This window comes from Helianthus annuus, chromosome 15, assembly GCF_002127325.2.
Source record: "Helianthus annuus cultivar XRQ/B chromosome 15, HanXRQr2.0-SUNRISE, whole genome shotgun sequence".
NCBI classification, from domain to species: domain Eukaryota; kingdom Viridiplantae; phylum Streptophyta; class Magnoliopsida; order Asterales; family Asteraceae; genus Helianthus; species Helianthus annuus.
Window position 1 is genome coordinate 9,549,794 of NC_035447.2, and position 18,042 is coordinate 9,567,835.

An 18,042-nucleotide genomic window follows, 5' to 3' on the forward strand; every position below is an offset into this window, starting at 1 on the left:
TGTATTAAATGAGATCATTTATAAAAAGTCCCTATCAAAAGTTTTTTTTTTCATAATAAGGCTTAATTTTTTTCCCTAATAAGGCTTAAAAAAGATTCATGATGAAAATTATGAAATTAAAAAAGGTTAAAATTAGTTAGTTTTTTTTAGAAATGCTATTTTAACAGTTATATTTGTAAATATACTCTCATTAGTATATTCAAATATCTAATATTTTTTTTCAAATATTTTCTTTTTTTATTATCTAACTAAAGATTTATTTTTCATTTCGATGTTTAAAGCTGGACGCGTCAGAACAGTGTGTTATGTTTCATCGCGGTTCGTTTATGTTTATCCACATTTCGAACCCACGCACAACACTTTGCCTGATGTACATATATTTTATTGTTTTCGATCAATTTAAAACACGTGTCGACATCCCTTTAGACATTGCTCTTTTAGTTGTCGTCTGAGTGTCGTTACCGATAGAACTTAACCGATACTAACCGAAAGCCCGCCGCAACGCGTTGGGGCACATTACTAGTGAAAAACAATTATTAAGATTAAGGGCCTAAACATGTTATTACAAAAGTATAGCGGTTGTATGATAAACTTATTAAGAATTAGAGGGCGTAAATGAAAATCCTACTATAATGGCATTTTGGTAATTAAACATAAACATAAAGACTTGTTGTTTACTGTAGCTAATGATGTGAATTAATATATAGTATGATATACGACTTTAGTAAGGATATGATAGGTTGCATATTTGTTATATTCAATTGAGTTGAAAATAATCATGAAATCAAGAAATATAGCTTGAAAAATATATAAACATACTTAAATTTTGAAGACTAATTTAACAAAACATTATAACTTAGGAACCCTATAAATCATATTGTAAATGCGAATGTGAATATAACTCCAAACATTTCTAGGTTATACTTGACCAATATTTTAAATTAGACTTGTGTATATAACTCGTATAAAAGTAATAAGAAAGTCATGTCCAATGTTTATGTATGTATATATGTATGCCTTATTAAAGAGAGCACCAACATAAATGACCATAAATTATATCGAGAATTATCAATCTAAAAATCATTAAACAGTTGGAATCGAAGAATTTTAGTAATGCAAAAGGTTATAAACCTATATCAAACTTGTAGAGAGAACTCTTATAATAGAAAGATAAATTAAGATTAAACATAAACCAGCGAACGTTTCACACCAAATAATGAACGTTAATAACGTTTAGCTCAAGATAACATTCAAAACTTCTTTCGGATACAGGTTATAGTATCCGAGAATGTTTAAATCAAGATGAGACACGTATCGTTAAGACTAGAGGGTATGGGGGCCGGCTGAGGCCCGGCCTGGCCCGGCGCCGGTCCCCCACACCACCCCCTCATGTCCGGCTCGACAATTTCGTGTGACAACTCGAATTTCCAATATTTCTATTTCCCATTTATTGCACGTTCATTTATTGTTTAGTTGTTTATTTGCACAATTAGTTGCTATGGACTTGTATACGCTTTGATGCAATGAATGGTATTGTGTGATTGTGCATGATTGTTTGTTAAATATTGAAAGACTTGACAAATATATAAATTTGGTGGTGAAACTGTGAAATTGTTGTGAGATGGTGTCCTTGTGTAAAATATAATACTTAGGGTAGTATAGAGTAATTAGTGAAACCTAAATTATACTTAACCCTAATCTCTTGTTCACTAATCATACTCACAAAAATTCAAGCACGTAGTTCACATTCTCTGGCAATCATCACCATCATCATTGGCAAACTATTCATCATTTTCGATTCCACACTTTCTCTAGAATCAACACAAGGTAATTGATTATTGATTGCTTGATTATTATCAATTCTTGAATCTTGTAATACTTGAAAACCCTAATCCTTCATATGCTATTCTTTGTTTAATTGATTCTGATTTATTGTGAAATGATGATTGACTAGTCGTACAATAGATTGCTTGATGATTTGATACATGATGTGCTAAAATCGTTGAGTTTGATTGAGATTTCTGCACTGTGATTATGTGTGATTTAGGGTTTCTGGATCGTAGGAAACTAAGAGCGTAACTGTTGAATGTATATACGTAACTGTTACAATCACAATTGAACAGAACCTTCGTGTGACTTTTTGATAGTCCCGAGTTTTGTGAATGTCATGTCCGACTTTTATATATACTATATAGTCCGAACTTTGAATGAGTATAAAGTGTTTGATCCGAGTTTCTTATAAATGATGTGGTCCGAGTTTTATTACCATATGTATGGTCTGAATTTCTTAAACAATCATAAGGAGTCCGAGTTTGTTATAAGGACTCAAGGTCCGAGGTTTACAAAGGACACAAGGGTCCGAGTTTTTGCACCCATATCACTTATGTCCGAGTTTTAGGGGGTGTCACCTTAGTCCGGCCTTTGTAATAGAATGAGGGCCCGAGTTTTTAACTCCATGTGTTGTCCGACCTTTAGGTTAGGGGATTAGAAGGTCCGAGTTCTTAAGGAGGTGGTATGGTCCGACTTTTGAACCCCCACCTATGCTGTCCGAATTCTTAACCCCTCCCACACTTTGGTCCGAGTTTCATAAGGGGGTGTGCTATTGTCCGAGTTTTGTGACTTGTTTCTCAGGATCCGACTTTTTAACAGGGGAACCCCCCCCCCACACTTGTCTGAGTTTTAAGAAGGGCAAGGCCCTGTCTATTGTGTGTATGATTAATATGAGGCCATGTATTGTATGTTGATTGATGATTGGATCTGTTAGATGTATATGCTACTGTGTTTAGCCACAAACTCTGCTAAACCTATTAAGCTTGATAACGATGTTAATATGTTAAGTATGTAAACAGTGGCAATTAAATTCATATCCACATTAGATTAAACTGTGTAATCAGAGACGCGACGCATGAATTATGTGAATACAATTAACTGTTGACATGATGTATGACTCTGTATATAATCATACGATACTGAATGCAACTGTATGATCTTGCATGCATGAATCGGTCTATGTGATATCATCCTGTACACAATAAGCACACAAAACACAGTTGCTTGAATGTCAATGATTTGCAAACCCTAATTTGATGCAAACACTTACATCGTATCATGTGCAACATATCCTAGGTCGTGTGTAACGGACTTAGACATTTGGTAAACCCTAGAGCATAACATACCGAGCAAACCAAGGTGAGTTCACACAGCCAAGGCATGGGGTTCCCAGGGTGGGAATGGGATTGATATATCTAATTGTACTTCTCTAGATAATGGAACGTAGTGATATGATCCTCGGGTGAGGAAGGTGATTGGTTATGATACTGCTAGACTAGTGATGCTTATAGAACTGATCTTCGCACACACGCCGGGATTGGCTGCGATAATATGACTGATCTTCGCACACATGCCAGGGTTGGCTGCGATAATATGACTGATCTTCGCACACATGCCTAGGAAGGCTGCGAACTATACACTAAAACTTCGCACAGGTGTCGGGTGGCCGCGATACGAACATACCTAGTCTAGAATACTTGAGAATTTTCCCTAATCTTCGCATACATGCCTGGAGGGCCGCGATACGAACTATTACGATACATGACTTAATGAACGAACACAAGGCTTACCATACTATTACAATTACTGAACTATAAACTGTGAACTCGCTCAACTAGTTGTTGATCCTCTGTTACATGCCTTGCAGGTCGTTAGATACATGGAGCTTGCATAGGGAGGAGCAGGTCGTTGTGGAGCATGGATCGTGGATGCCATGTTAAAACATTTAAACATTTGAACTTATGTTACACATTGGGTTTTCATACTTATGCTTCCACTACACTTTGAAACTATAATTATGATTTGAACACCTATCGTATTGAATGACTGGTTTGCATTTATTTTACTTGATAATAATTACATGTTCAATATGATTGGTGGCTTGATCCTGGTCAGTCACGCTCCCAAGCGGTGATACTCCGCGTGTGGATTTTGGGGGTGTGACAGATTGGTATTAGAGCCATTGGTTATAGAGAACTTGGTTTTAATATGGGAAAACGTTTTTATTAAAACCGGACTATAACCAGAACAGTGCTCTCAACGATCCACAACGACGCTTCGCTCCACGTGCAAGACTCAACATCCTAGGTAATAAGGTTTATGGTTATTGCCTTCATGCTAGAATTGCATAGAATTTTGCTCGTAGTATGCTTAGATTACACTGCTCATTACTTGTTTTGCTTGAGAACACCTACCTGCTTACACTTTTCTGTCATCACACTACTCGCGAACCATTCATACTTATGCTACCTTTACTGCTCGATCATGTCTGGTCGTGTTAACATGACTCAAGCCCAGTTGACGGCTCTCATTAACGAACAAGTTACTGCGGCGTTTGCAGCCGCACAAGCAGGAGGTATAACCTGCTATTCCAGACCTATCCTAGGATGTTAGATCCTACTCTCGTGACCCAACTCTCGCGCTTAACCTTGACCTATCTTTATCGCGCAACGGGTCAGAACGCACAGCAACCTGTCTGCACATTCAAGAACTTCATGGACTGTCGACCAAGCACGATCAGTGGCACGGAAGGAGCAGTGGGACTACTCCATTGGTTTGAGAAGCTCGAGTCAGTATTCAAAATGTGTGAATGCCCTGAGGCTCGCCGGGTGAAGTACGCCACTGGCACTCTCGAAGGAATAGCGCTAACTTGGTGGAACGCGCAAGTACAGATCCTAGGGTTGACAGCTGCTAACGCCACACCTTGGGAAGATTTCAAGGAACTGATCAAACGAGAATACTGCACACGCGATGACATCCACAAGTTGGAAGTGGAGCTTTATCATTTGAAGATGACGGGGTCAGAGATTGAGGCTTATACGAAACGGTCGAACGAACTGGCCATCTTGTGTCCAACCATGGTGGACCCTCCAAGCAAGCGTATCGAATTGTACCTCAAAGGGTCTAGCCTCAGAGATTCAGAGCCATGCTACATCGGCCAACCTCGACAATATCCAAGACATTCAGCATCTTGCTCATCGCCTCACAGATCAGGCAGTGGAACAGAACAAGCTGCCTAGACGCATTGGTGCTACTACTACTACTTCTGCTATTCCCAGTGACAACAAGAGAAGGTGGGATGGAACCTTCAGCAAGGGTTCAACTTCAGTTCAGTCTCAGGTACGGCAGCGAAAGATTGATGACTATCAGAGCACTGGTCAGCAATCTTCTGGTAGTCAAGGGTTGTAACCTCGTCTTAGTTGGTCAGACATTCTCCATCAACCTCATTCCCTAGTCTTGGATAGTTTCGACATCGTCATTGGGATGGATTGGTTATCCCAACAGCAAGCGGAGATCCTATGCAAAGAGAAGATTGTGTGTATTCCCCGTTCTGGTCAAGAACCTCTCGAAATTCAAGGCGACAAGAGTGGTGCTGTAGTGGGCATCATCTCCTTCCTTAAGGCCCAGAAGTGAATGCGAAAGGGCCACACTGCTATGTTAGCACTTGTTACTGACGCATCATTGAGAGAGAAGAGAATAGAGGACATTCCAGTTGTACGCGATTTCCTCAAGTGTTTCCTGAAGATTTACCTGCGCCAGGTCGAGTTTCAAATCGAGCTAGCTCCCGGAGCAGCACCAATAGCTCGCGCACCGTATCGTTTCGCTCCAACTGAACTGGAAGGACTGTCTAAGCAACTACAAGAGCTCTTGGATAAGGGCTTCATTCGTCCAAGCTCTTCGCCTTGGGGAGCTCCAGTAATATTCGTGAAAAAGAAGGATGGCACTTTCAGGATGTGCATAGACTACCGCGAACTGAACAAGGTCACAGTGAAGAACCGTTATCCTCTTCCACGTATTGACGATTTATTCGACCAGTTGCAAGGGTCGAGTTACTACTCTAAGATTGATCTACGGTCTGGTTATCATCAGCTGAGAGTCCGGGATGAGGACGTCTCCAAGACAGCATTCAGAACTCGCTACGGTCATTACGAGTTCCTTGTCATGCCATTTGGGCTTACGAACGCGCCCGCCGTATTTATGGATCTTATGAACAGGGTGTGCAAACCCTATCTAGACAAGTTCGTCATCGTTTTCATCGATGACATTCTGATCTACTCCAAGAGTCAGGAGGAACACGAGCAGCACTTACGACTTATCTTGGAACTTCTTCGAAAGGAGCAACTGTACGCAAAGTTTTCTAAATGCGACTTCTGGCTTCGTGAAGTCCACTTCTTAGGCCATGTGGTGAACAGGGATGGGATTCATGTCGATCCATCCAAGGTAGATTCGATCAGGAACTGGCCTGCACCGTGTACACCAACGGAAATACGCCAATTCTTGGGTTTGGCAGGATATTACAGGCGATTTATTAAAGACTTTTCAAAGAATCGCACAGCCGCTTACTATGCTGACACAGAAGGGTGTCACCTACCGTTGGGGCAACACTCAGGAAACCGCTTTTCAGTACTTAAAAGATAGGCTTTGCAGCGCGCCTATTCTCTCACTGCCAGAGGGCACAGACGATTTTGTGGTCTATTGTGACGCATCGATACAGGGGCTTGGTTGTGTATTGATGCAGCGGGATAAAGTTATTGCCTACGCTTCGCGGCAACTCAAAGTTCATGAACGGAACTACACGACGCACGATTTAGAGCTGGGAGCTGTTGTTTTTGCGCTTAAGATATGGCGACACTACCTGTACGGTACCAAGTGCACAATTTACACCGATCACAGGAGTCTCGAGCATATCTTCAAGCAGAAGGAATTGAACATGCGTCAACGACGATGGGTCGAGTTACTTAATGATTATGAATGCGCCATCAAGTACCATCCAGGCAAAGCCAATGTTGTGGCTGACGTTCTCAGTCGGAAAGGCAATCTACCTAGGCGTGTACGAGCTCTGCAGCTCGCTATTCAGTCTAATCTTCCTGCACAGATACGAAATGCTCAGGTAGGAGCATTGAAACCAGAAAACGTCAGGGCTGAAGCCTTACGCGGCTCAAGGCAACGATTAGAACAGAAGGAAGACGGCGCCTACTATGTAACAGGACGTATTTGGGTTCCACTGTATGGCAGTTTATGAGAACTTGTGATGGATGAAGCTCATAAGTCTCGCTACTCGGTACACCCAGGTTCAGATAAAATGTACCACGACATCAGAACTACATATTGGTGGCCTAGCATGAGGGCCCACATTGCAACTTACGTCGGCAAATGATTGACTTGTGCGAAAGTCAAGACAGAGTACCAGAAACCCTCAGGCCTTCTGCAACAACCCAGGATACCACAGTGGAAATGGGAAGAAATTTCCATGGATTTTGTTACTGGCCTACCCAGATCCCAGCGTGGGAACGATACTATTTGGGTGGTCGTTGATCGACTCACGAGGTCTGCACACTTCCTGGCTATTAAGGAAACGGATAAGTTCTCCACTCTCGCAGACGTTTATCTTAAAGAAGATGTTTCGAGGCACGTGGTGCCCACCTCCATTATTTCGGATCGAGATGCACGATTCACCTCAGAACTATGGCAAGCGATGCACAAAGCGTTTGGCTCTCGTTTAGACATGAGCACAGCTTATCACCCTCAGACGGATGGGCAGTCTGAGCGCACGATTCAAACTCTAGAAGACATGCTTCGGGCGTGTGTTATCGATTTCAGCAACAGCTGGGAAAAACACCTCCCTTTAGTGGAGTTTTCATACAATAACAGTTACCACACCAGCATACAAGCCGCTCCATTCGAGGCATTGTACGGACGTAAATGCCGGTCACCTCTCTGTTGGGCAGAGGTGGGGGATAGTCAGATTACAGGTCCAGAAATGGTAGTTGACGCTACGGAAAAGATTGCACAGATACGGCAACGCATGGCGGCAGCACGCGACCGTCAGAAAGCATACGCGGATAAGCGTAGGACACCGTTGGAATTTCAGGTCGGGGACCGGGTTTTACTCAAAGTCTCACCATGGAAGGGTGTGGTTAGATTTGGTAAACGAGGCAAGCTCAATCCAAGGTATGTGGAACCATTCGAAATCATTGAAAGAATAGGCAAGGTAGCCTACAGACTAAACCTACCAACTGAACTCGGTGCAGTTCACAACGTATTTCACATGTCGAATCTGAAGAAGTGCCTGTCAGATGAGACCCTCATAGTTCCTTTTAAGGAACTCACTATCGACGAGCGGTTGCAGTTCGTCGAGGAGCCAGTTGAAATCACGGACCGGGATATTAAGGTCCTCAAAAACAAGAGAATCCCTCTTGTTCGAGTTCGTTGGAACTCCAAACGTGGCCCAGAGTACACCTGGGAACGCGAAGCTCAGATGACAGAAAAGTACCCCCAGTTATTCGGAACCAATGCAACCACTACTGAGGCTGAAGCTACTACTACTGAATTTCGGGACGAAATTCCAAATCAACGGGGGGATGATGTGACACCCCAGGAAAACCAGTAAACGATACAACTTACCTAGCTTCCTCGGCAACCGCATCCGCATGCTAAATTTCGGGACGAAATTTCTTTCAAGTTGGGGATAATGTGACAACTCGAATTTCCAAGATTTCTATTTCGCATTTATTGCACGTTCATTTATTGTTTATTTGTTTATTTGCACAATTAGTTGCTATGGACTTGTATACGCTTTGATGCAATGAATGGTATTGTGTGATTGTGCATGATTGTTTGTTAAATATTGAAAGACTTGACAAATATATAAATTTGGTGGTGAAACTGTGAAATTGTTGTGAGATGGTGTCCTTGTGTAAAATATAATACTTAGGGTAGTATAGAGTAATTAGTGAAACCTAAATTGTACTTAACCCTAATCTCTTGTTCACTAATCATACTCACAAAAATTCAAGCACGTAGTTCACATTCTCTGGCAATCATCACCATCATCATTGGCAAACTATTCATCATTTTCGATTCCACACTTTCTCTAGAATCAACACAAGGTAATTGATTATTGATTGCTTGATTATTATCAATTCTTGAATCTTGTAATACTTGAAAACCCTAATCCTTCATATGCTATTCTTTGTTTAATTGATTCTGATTTATTGTGAAATGACGATTGACTAGTCGTACAATAGATTGCTTGATGATTTGATACATGATGTGCTAAAATCATTGAGTTTGATTGAGATTTCTTCACTGTGATTATGTGTGATTTAGGGTTTCTGGATCGTAGGAATCTAAGAGCGTAACTGTTGAATGTATATACGTAACTGTTACAATCACAATTGAACAGAACCTTCGTGTGACTTTTTGATAGTCCCGAGTTTTGTGAATGTCATGTCCGACTTTTATATATACTATATAGTCCGAACTTTGAATGAGTATAAAGTGTTTGATCCGAGTTTCTTATAAATGATGTGGTCCGAGTTTTATTACCATATGTATGGTCCGAATTTCTTAAACAATCATAAGGAGTCCGAGTTTGTTATAAGGACTCAAGGTCCGAGGTTTACAAAGGACACAAGGGTCCGAGTTTTTGCACCCATATCACTTATGTCCGAGTTTTAGGGGGTGTCACCTTAGTCCGGCCTTTGTAATAGAATGAGGGCCCGAGTTTTTAACTCCATGTGTTGTCCGACCTTTAGGTTAGGGGATTAGAAGGTCCGAGTTCTTAAGGAGGTGGTATGGTCCGACTTTTGAACCCCCACCTATGCTGTCCGAATTCTTAACCCCTCCCACACTTTGGTCCGAGTTTCATAAGGGGGTGTGCTATTGTCCGAGTTTTGTGACTTGTTTCTCAGGATCCGACTTTTAAACAGGGGAACCCCCCCCCCCACACTTGTCTGAGTTTTAAGAAGGGCAAGGCCCTGTCTATTGTGTGTATGATTAATATGAGGCCATGTATTGTATGTTGATTGATGATTGGATCTGTTAGATGTATATGCTACTGTGTTTAGCCACAAACTCTGCTAAACCTATTAAGCTTGATAACGATGTTAATATGTTAAGTATGTAAACAGTGGCAATTAAATTCATATCCACATTAGATTAAACTGTGTAATCAGAGACGCGACGCATGAATTATGTGAATACAATTAACTGTTGACATGATGTATGACTCTGTATATAATCATACGATACTGAATGCAACTGTATGATCTTGCATGCATGAATCGGTCTATGTGATATCATCCTGTACACAATAAGCACACAAAACACAGTTGCTTGAATGTCAATGATTTGCAAACCCTAATTTGATGCAAACACTTACATCGTATCATGTGCAACATATCCTAGGTCGTGTGTAACGGACTTAGACATTTGGTAAACCCTAGAGCATAACATACCGAGCAAACCAAGGTGAGTTCACACAGCCAAGGCATGGGGTTCCCAGGGTGGGAATGGGATTGATATATCTAATTGTACTTCTCTAGATAATGGAACGTAGTGATATGATCCTCGGGTGAGGAAGGTGATTGGTTATGATACTGCTAGACTAGTGATGCTTATAGAACTGATCTTCGCACACACGCCGGGATTGGCTGCGATAATATGACTGATCTTCGCACACATGCCAGGGTTGGCTGCGATAATATGACTGATCTTCGCACACATGCCAGGGTTGGCTGCGATAATATGACTGATCTTCGCACACATGCCAGGGTTGGCTGCGATAATATGACTAATCTTCGCACACATGCCTAGGAAGGCTGCGAACTATACACTAAAACTTCGCACAGGTGCCGGGTGGCCGCGATACGAACATACCTAGTCTAGAATACTTGAGAATTTTCCCTAATCTTCGCATACATGCCTGGAGGGCCGCGATACGAACTATTACGATACATGACTTAATGAACGAACACAAGGCTTACCATACTATTACAATTACTGAACTATAAACTGTGAACTCGCTCAACTAGTTGTTGATCCTCTGTTACATGCCTTGCAGGTCGTTAGATACATGGAGCTTGCATAGGGAGGAGCAGGTCGTTGTGGAGCATGGATCGTGGATGCCATGTTAAAACATTTAAACATTTGAACTTATGTTACACATTGGGTTTTCATACTTATGCTTCCACTACACTTTGAAACTATAATTATGATTTGAACACCTATCGTATTGAATGACTGGTTTGCATTTATTTTACTTGATAATAATTACATGTTCAATATGATTGGTGGCTTGATCCTGGTCAGTCACGCTCCCAAGCGGTGATACTCCGCGTGTGGATTTTGGGGGTGTGACAGATTGGTATCAGAGCCATTGGTTATAGAGAACTTGGTTTTAATATGGGAAAACGTTTTTATTAAAACCGGACTATAACCAGAACAGTGCTCTCAACGATCCACAACGACGCTTCGCTCCACGTGCAAGACTCAACATCCTAGGTAATAAGGTTTATGGTTATTGCCTTCATGCTAGAATTGCATAGAATTTTGCTCGTAGTATGCTTAGATTACACTGCTCATTACTTGTTTTGCTTGAGAACACCTACCTGCTTACACTTTTCTGTCATCACACTACTCGCGAACCATTCATACTTATGCTACCTTTACTGCTCGATCATGTCTGGTCGTGTTAACATGACTCAAGCCCAGTTGACGGCTCTCATTAACGAACAAGTTACTGCGGCGTTTGCAGCCGCACAAGCAGGAGGTATAACCTGCTATTCCAGACCTATCCTAGGATGTTAGATCCTACTCTCGTGACCCAACTCTCGCGCTTAACCTTGACCTATCTTTCTCGCGCAACGGGTCAGAACGCACAGCAACCTGTCTGCACATTCAAGAACTTCATGGACTGTCGACCAAGCACGATCAGTGGCACGGAAGGAGCAGTGGGACTACTCCATTGGTTTGAGAAGCTCGAGTCAGTATTCAAAATGTGTGAATGCCCTGAGGCTCGCTGGTGCTTATGGTCGGCTAGGAACGATAGGAGATTCAATAATAATAGAAAAGAGATTGTCGAAATTTTCCAGGATATTAAAGTGCTAGGTTTTCATTGGTATCACAATAGAGCGAAAAAATAGAAGTATTAGTTGGAGCGATTGGTGCTCGTTCAATATAATGCAATCTTTGTAATCGGTTTTGTTGGTTGTTTGGCTGTCCTTGGTTGTGGGTAGCTTGTGAATAATAGTTAAATTTAAAAAAAAAAAAACTTGTGTGTCGTCGAGCTTCGAATAGTCAATTGTCAAAATGAAATAATTTCCACAACCATAATTTCGTCGAAATTATTATTCCATGTTTTGACCATCACTTCAAATGTATTGAGGTTTGACTGTTGTAACATACTCTCTCTCTCTCTCATATATGTCCACCTCACGACTTTTCATTCTCTCACCTTCTTCTTCTTCATTCGTGCCACAACATGAAGAACAACCGAAGCGGTGGTGGCGTCAGATCATCATCACCCAAACTCATCATCATCTTCAGCCTCTTCAGTTTCATATGTGGCATGCTCTTTACAAACAGGTTGTTTCTAATTTCCATATTTATATTCCACTTTTCAATTCTATTCAATCCAATTGAAACTGAAGTTGACTGATTTTAGGATCTGGGTTCCACTTGAATCCGATGGAAGGATCATGAGACCAACCGAACAAGGGTTGAAACTTGTTGCTGATGATTGTGTAACAAAAAAGGTTTTTTGTTGTTACTCTTATTACCATGGTTGTAAAAATCCCGACTAGTCGCAGATTAATCGTTAGACCGTCAACAGTGGTCAAGTCCAGTCCAAATTGGCCAAAAATCGGTGGCAGTCTAGCGATTTCGGCCAAATTCCGGCAAGATTCGTGATCAAAACCTGTAAATTCCGACAATTAATTTTATCTACTTAAAAATACAGGTTGAAGAAGATGTTAAAACATGTTTACTTGAAAAAATACATATAAAACTAAAAATTACGTATAGAATCCCAATCTGATTAATCGCTAGGCGGTACCCCATCGGCCGACTAGCGCCACCCAATTCTTACAACCTTGCTTATTACAATATTGGTTTTGATAGTTTTGGGGGTTTATATAAGTTTTTGATGTGGTTTGGTTCAGGATCATGATGTACTCGGAGAAGTTCATAAAACCCAAGAAGCTATCAAGTGAGCATTTTACAATCTAATATTTAAATTTTTCGTAACCCGATCCGGATCCGGATCGGTAGTCGAACCGGCTGCCTTAGTGGTTCACTGGTGTGTCGTGGTCGGATTTAGGAACCGGATGTGATCGTAAAATAATAAGAGACTGAACTTATAAAATAAAAATATGTAAGGAATTTATAATATAAAATTGCATATAAGAATACTTATTTGTTTATATGTATTTGCAGTATTAATAAAGTAGTAATTGGATCATTAAATGATAATTTGAAAGGAAAAAACAAAAAGTAAATAGAAAATTTTGAAACCTGGTCCGACCATCATGTTTCGGGTCCCACTGGGTAGCCGGCCGGTTTAAAAACAATCAACCAAATTGGCTATATGTAGTGGCGGATCTAGCCTAGAAATTCAGGGCATTCTGTTTTTTTTTTTTTTTTTGGATCACGGGTATCCTTTGTATAAAACCGAAAAAATAAAAATAAAATTTTACACTACGTAGACGGAGTTGAAGGGTATTTTTACACTACGGAGACGGAGTTGAGGGGTAGCCCATGCTACCTCTGCTCGTAACCTACCTCCGCCCCTAGCTATATGTTCGGTTTCTGGTTTGAAAACATTGCTTGGTTATGTACTTATGTGTCCTGTCCCATGTCTGACTGGCCGATCTATAAACACTGTTTGGTTATGTGTTCGGTTCTGTGTCTGACCTGTTCGGATCTGAAAACATTGCTTGCCTGCTTGGTTATGTAATTTGTCTAGTTCCCTGTCAAACCGGTCCGACTGACTGGTCTGGTAACACTCCTAATAACTTGTAGTGCTTTATCTATGTGTTCTTGTGCTAAGAGTTATACATCTAAGTATGCATAGGTATGTATATACATCATATAGCCCATATTATAGAATCTAGAAAACTAGGATGGTTTTTGATACATCAATTATATATATTTTTAAGTGGTTTTAGTTTAGTTTTGATTTTGTCTTTGAAGTATAATTTGTTTGATTCTTCGACGTCTATCAGGTCACTTGAAAGTTCAATTTCAGAGCTGAGGTCGGAGCTCTCCAACAATCAAAGTTCATCCGAGGAAGTGACCCGTGATGATTTGCATGCTCACAAGACAGATGGAGACACGAGTGAGAGTAGAAAAAAGGTGTTTATGGTTATTGGGATTAACACTGCTTTTAGTAGCAGAAGGCGACGAGATTCGATTAGAGAAACTTGGATGCCTAGGGGTACTGCTTATTGTAGTAATTGTTGTTCATACATTACTTACTTTTGCCGATCGACTTTTTTTTCTATAAATAGCTGAATCTTTGTGTTGTTTTTTGTAGGTGAAAAACTACTTAAGCTTGAGAAGGAGAAGGGTATTATCGTCCGTTTTATGATTGGTCACAGGTACTTTGTTTCCCTTTTTTTGTATATATTTATATGTTTATGCGTCTTTTTGGTTTGTTGTAATTGGCAAAGTGTATGACCCTGACAATAAAATTCATCGTCGATACTCGGTAGACTTCACAAATAAGATAAAAGTCATAGAACACATGTAATAAACAAAAACAAAAGGGTTCAGTTATTTTTTCATCTTTATCTTTTTTGTCGATTTTTTTTATCCTTAACATCTCGTTGGTCACTGCTTCTGTTACAGCGCAATATCTAAGAGCATTTTAGATCGAGCGATCGACTCTGAGGAAGCTCAACATAAAGATTTCTTTAGGCTTGTAAGACCAAAAACAAAATAAGAGTAATACTTGATTGGGGAATTGGCCTGTAATAATAACAACTAGAGGTCATTGACCATTGACAGTCCCACCTTTGAATATTCCCCCACCAGTCCCACCTTTTACCTATTTTTCCTACACCGGTCCCCCGTTAAAAAAAAAAAAAACTTAACGGAGTTGAGCGTTTTTCCAAATTACAAACAGATTTTTTAGGGCTTTTGATCAGAACGACGATACAAGTCCATTGATGTAAAACGTACCTCGAAATGGTGCTCCAATGACTTGATTTTTGTTAATTGGAAATTTAAACACCCGAATTGAAGCACCGTTTTTATCGTTTGGAGCACCATTTTGAGGTAAGTTTTACATCAATGGACTCGTATCGTCGTTCTGATCAAAAGCCGTAAAAAACTGTTTGTAATTTGGAAAAAAAAAAACATAACTCCGTTAAGTTTTTTTAACGGGGACCGGTGTAGGGAAAATAGGTGAAAGGTGGGACTGGTGGGGGGGATATTTAAAGGTGGGACTGTCAGTGGCCAATGACCTCTAGTTGAGATTATTACAAGTCAATTCCCCTACTTGATTTGTTTCGACTTCAAAATTTCAATTTTTAATGATTCTAATCTTATCATCATCGTCGTCATTCGTCACAGGAACATGTTGAAGGGTACCATGAGCTGACTTCTAAAACACGGATATTCTTTTCCTCGGCATTCGCCAAATGGGATGCAAAGTTCTATGTGAAGGTGGATGATGATGTTCATGTCAATCTTGGTATGACGTCCTCAATACTTTTTTACTTGATTTTCTATATTTAAAAGGGGTTTCTAAATCTTTTGTAGCCCTGTTACTTTGAGCGAACTTTAGAACAAGTCGATGTAGTTTGCACTTTTTGGTGTTACGACAATGAGTAACTGTTCCATTTTGATGCAGGCATGTTAGCTACAACTCTTGGACGACGTCAGTCAAAACCGAGGGTGTATACAGGATGCATGAAATCCGGGCCCGTTCTTTCCCAGAAGTAAATTCTACCAACAATTACATTTCGTTATGTGATTCTTCTAGCCCAATGAATTTAGCCCATAAGTTTTTATTTATATATTGTGTCGCGTAGGAATGTCAAATACCATGAACCTGAATACTGGAAGTTTGGAGAGGAAGGAAATAAGTATTTTCGGCACGCAACCGGACAGATTTATGCAATCTCAAATGATCTTGCTGCATACATCTCCACCAATCAGTAAGTCTCCACATCAAGATATCCTTTTCTAGTTCAACAGTCCTATGAAGTTCTTTTGTTTTCTAGTGAGTAAACTTCCGTTTTGCTCCCTGTGGTTTGGTCACTTTAACGGTTTTGCTCCAAACCTTTAAAAATAGCCATTTTACTCCCTGATGTTTCGGTTTTTTTGCCAGTTTGCTCCCCGCCTCTTAACTCCATCCAAATTGTTTGTTTTTCCATTTTGCTCCCCGCAGGGAGCAAACTGGCAACAAAACCAAAACATCAGGGAGTAAAATGGCTATTTTTAAAGGTTTGGGGCAAAACCGTTAAAGTGACCAAACCACAGGGAGAAAAACAGAAGTTTACTCTTTTCTAGTCTTTTTTGAAGATGCTTTTTGTTTATCTGACGTTAACCTAGGGTTGTAAACGAGATGTCGGCTCCTCAAAAGCTTGAGCCATCTCATTTATTTTTTATAATTTTTTAAGAAGTTTGTATTTTTTTTACACGTTGATAAGTCTAAAAACAAAAAGAAATATTTTTAACATACTAAAATCGCAAATTTTATGAACTATAGAATTTATATTTTATATATAGCAAAATATTTGCAGTGTGAAAATAACGTTAAAAGTGCACATATAATGTATATGTGTGGGCGCTCGGGGGGCAAAAGTGAAATGGTTCAAACTTTAACGTTATTAAACTAATTTCGTGAAAATAACGTTAAAAGCGGCGGATGATTAATCATGCATCATGTGGTGGCGTTGATTGCTGATAGACACGGGGGTACATACACTAATTGGTCTCTGTCCCGATGGTTTGAGTGTTATATGCCTTAGGTCCAAGGCTTGATACAAAACTACAATCAAGCCGGGGGTCTCTCTGGAAGCAGCCTCTCTATTCCTTCGGGGTAGAGTTAAGGCTGTCTACATCTACCCTCCCCAGACCCTGCCTTAGCTTTGCTATTTGTGGGATTTACCGAGTATGATGGTTATATAACAAAATATGGATCATAATTTATATATGTTACAATTTGGGCTATAATTTAGGCTTGCCAAACGAGCGTGCTTATCTTGGCTTAGGCTCAGCTCGTTTGGGCAAGCCTCGAGCCCGCAAGCTTTTTGAACAACCCTACTTTAATTTCATATCAAAGACCAAGTACAAGTATACAAAACTCTATGTTTGACTCCCAAAAGTCAAGCATGGTGTAATAGTCATTTTTCTTTTTCACTAACCTCAAAACATTTTATATAGGCCCATTTTGCACAAATATGCAAATGAAGATGTGTCACTTGGTGCTTGGTTTATCGGTCTTGATGTTGAGCACATCGACGATCGCAACATGTGTTGTGGGACCCCTCCAGGTGCGCCATTCATCTTTTCATTTCAACCGCTCTTTTTTTTTCAAAAAATTTTGATTCTAACATTGTTGTATATATAGATTGTGAATGGAAGGCGGAAGCGGGTAACGTGTGCGTAGCGTCATTTGATTGGAGTTGCAGCGGCATTTGTAGATCAGTGGAAAGACTCAAAGATGTTCACAAGAGATGCAGTGAAGATCCTGCTGCTCTTTGGAGTGCACAATATTGAAACGTGTCAAATCTATAAATGCTGCGGAAAATAGATAAAAATTTTTGGTGGGGTATAGAGTAGATTAGTGTTGTGTAAGATATTTACAAGCTGTATACGTATTGTGTTAAGTAAGTTTTATGAAATCACAGGAAATTTGAGAACTTTGTCACTTTTTTTTTGTGGTTGAACATAGGACAACCATAAACAGAATAAGAGTTATAATCCATCTTGTTCAAATCATGAATGTCGTCGTCATCATCATCATACTCAATAAATCCCACCAATAGCAAAGCTAAGGTGGGGTCTGAGGACATTGGCGAAGCTTTGAAGGGGCCGGGAGGGGCGCCCGACCCCCCGAACTTTTTGCTCAGTAGTGTTATATATGTAGTTTTCATATAGAAATTTTTTGGGATATACGTTTTCGACCCCCCGATTCTATAGAAATTTTGGGTATATACGTTTTCCGACCCCCGCGTCGTCAAGCTTCGCCACTGTCTGAGG

The 18,042-nt window shown here is 40.3% G+C and overlaps 1 protein-coding gene across 1 annotated transcript; it reads left to right on the forward strand.

The window, feature by feature from the left end:
* The first annotated feature begins 12,193 nt into the window (after positions 1-12,193).
* On the forward strand, positions 12,194-17,765 carry LOC110910533 (beta-1,3-galactosyltransferase 7). Its single transcript, XM_022155170.2, has 11 exons — positions 12,194-12,417; positions 12,497-12,587; positions 12,993-13,039; positions 14,055-14,266; positions 14,366-14,429; positions 14,680-14,752; positions 15,406-15,526; positions 15,686-15,773; positions 15,867-15,992; positions 17,224-17,333; positions 17,411-17,765. The coding sequence occupies exons 1-11, from the start codon at positions 12,314-12,316 to the stop codon at positions 17,557-17,559; spliced, it is 1,185 nt and encodes a 394-aa protein (XP_022010862.1). The 5' UTR covers positions 12,194-12,313; the 3' UTR covers positions 17,560-17,765.
* Positions 17,766-18,042: the final 277 nt, after the last annotated feature.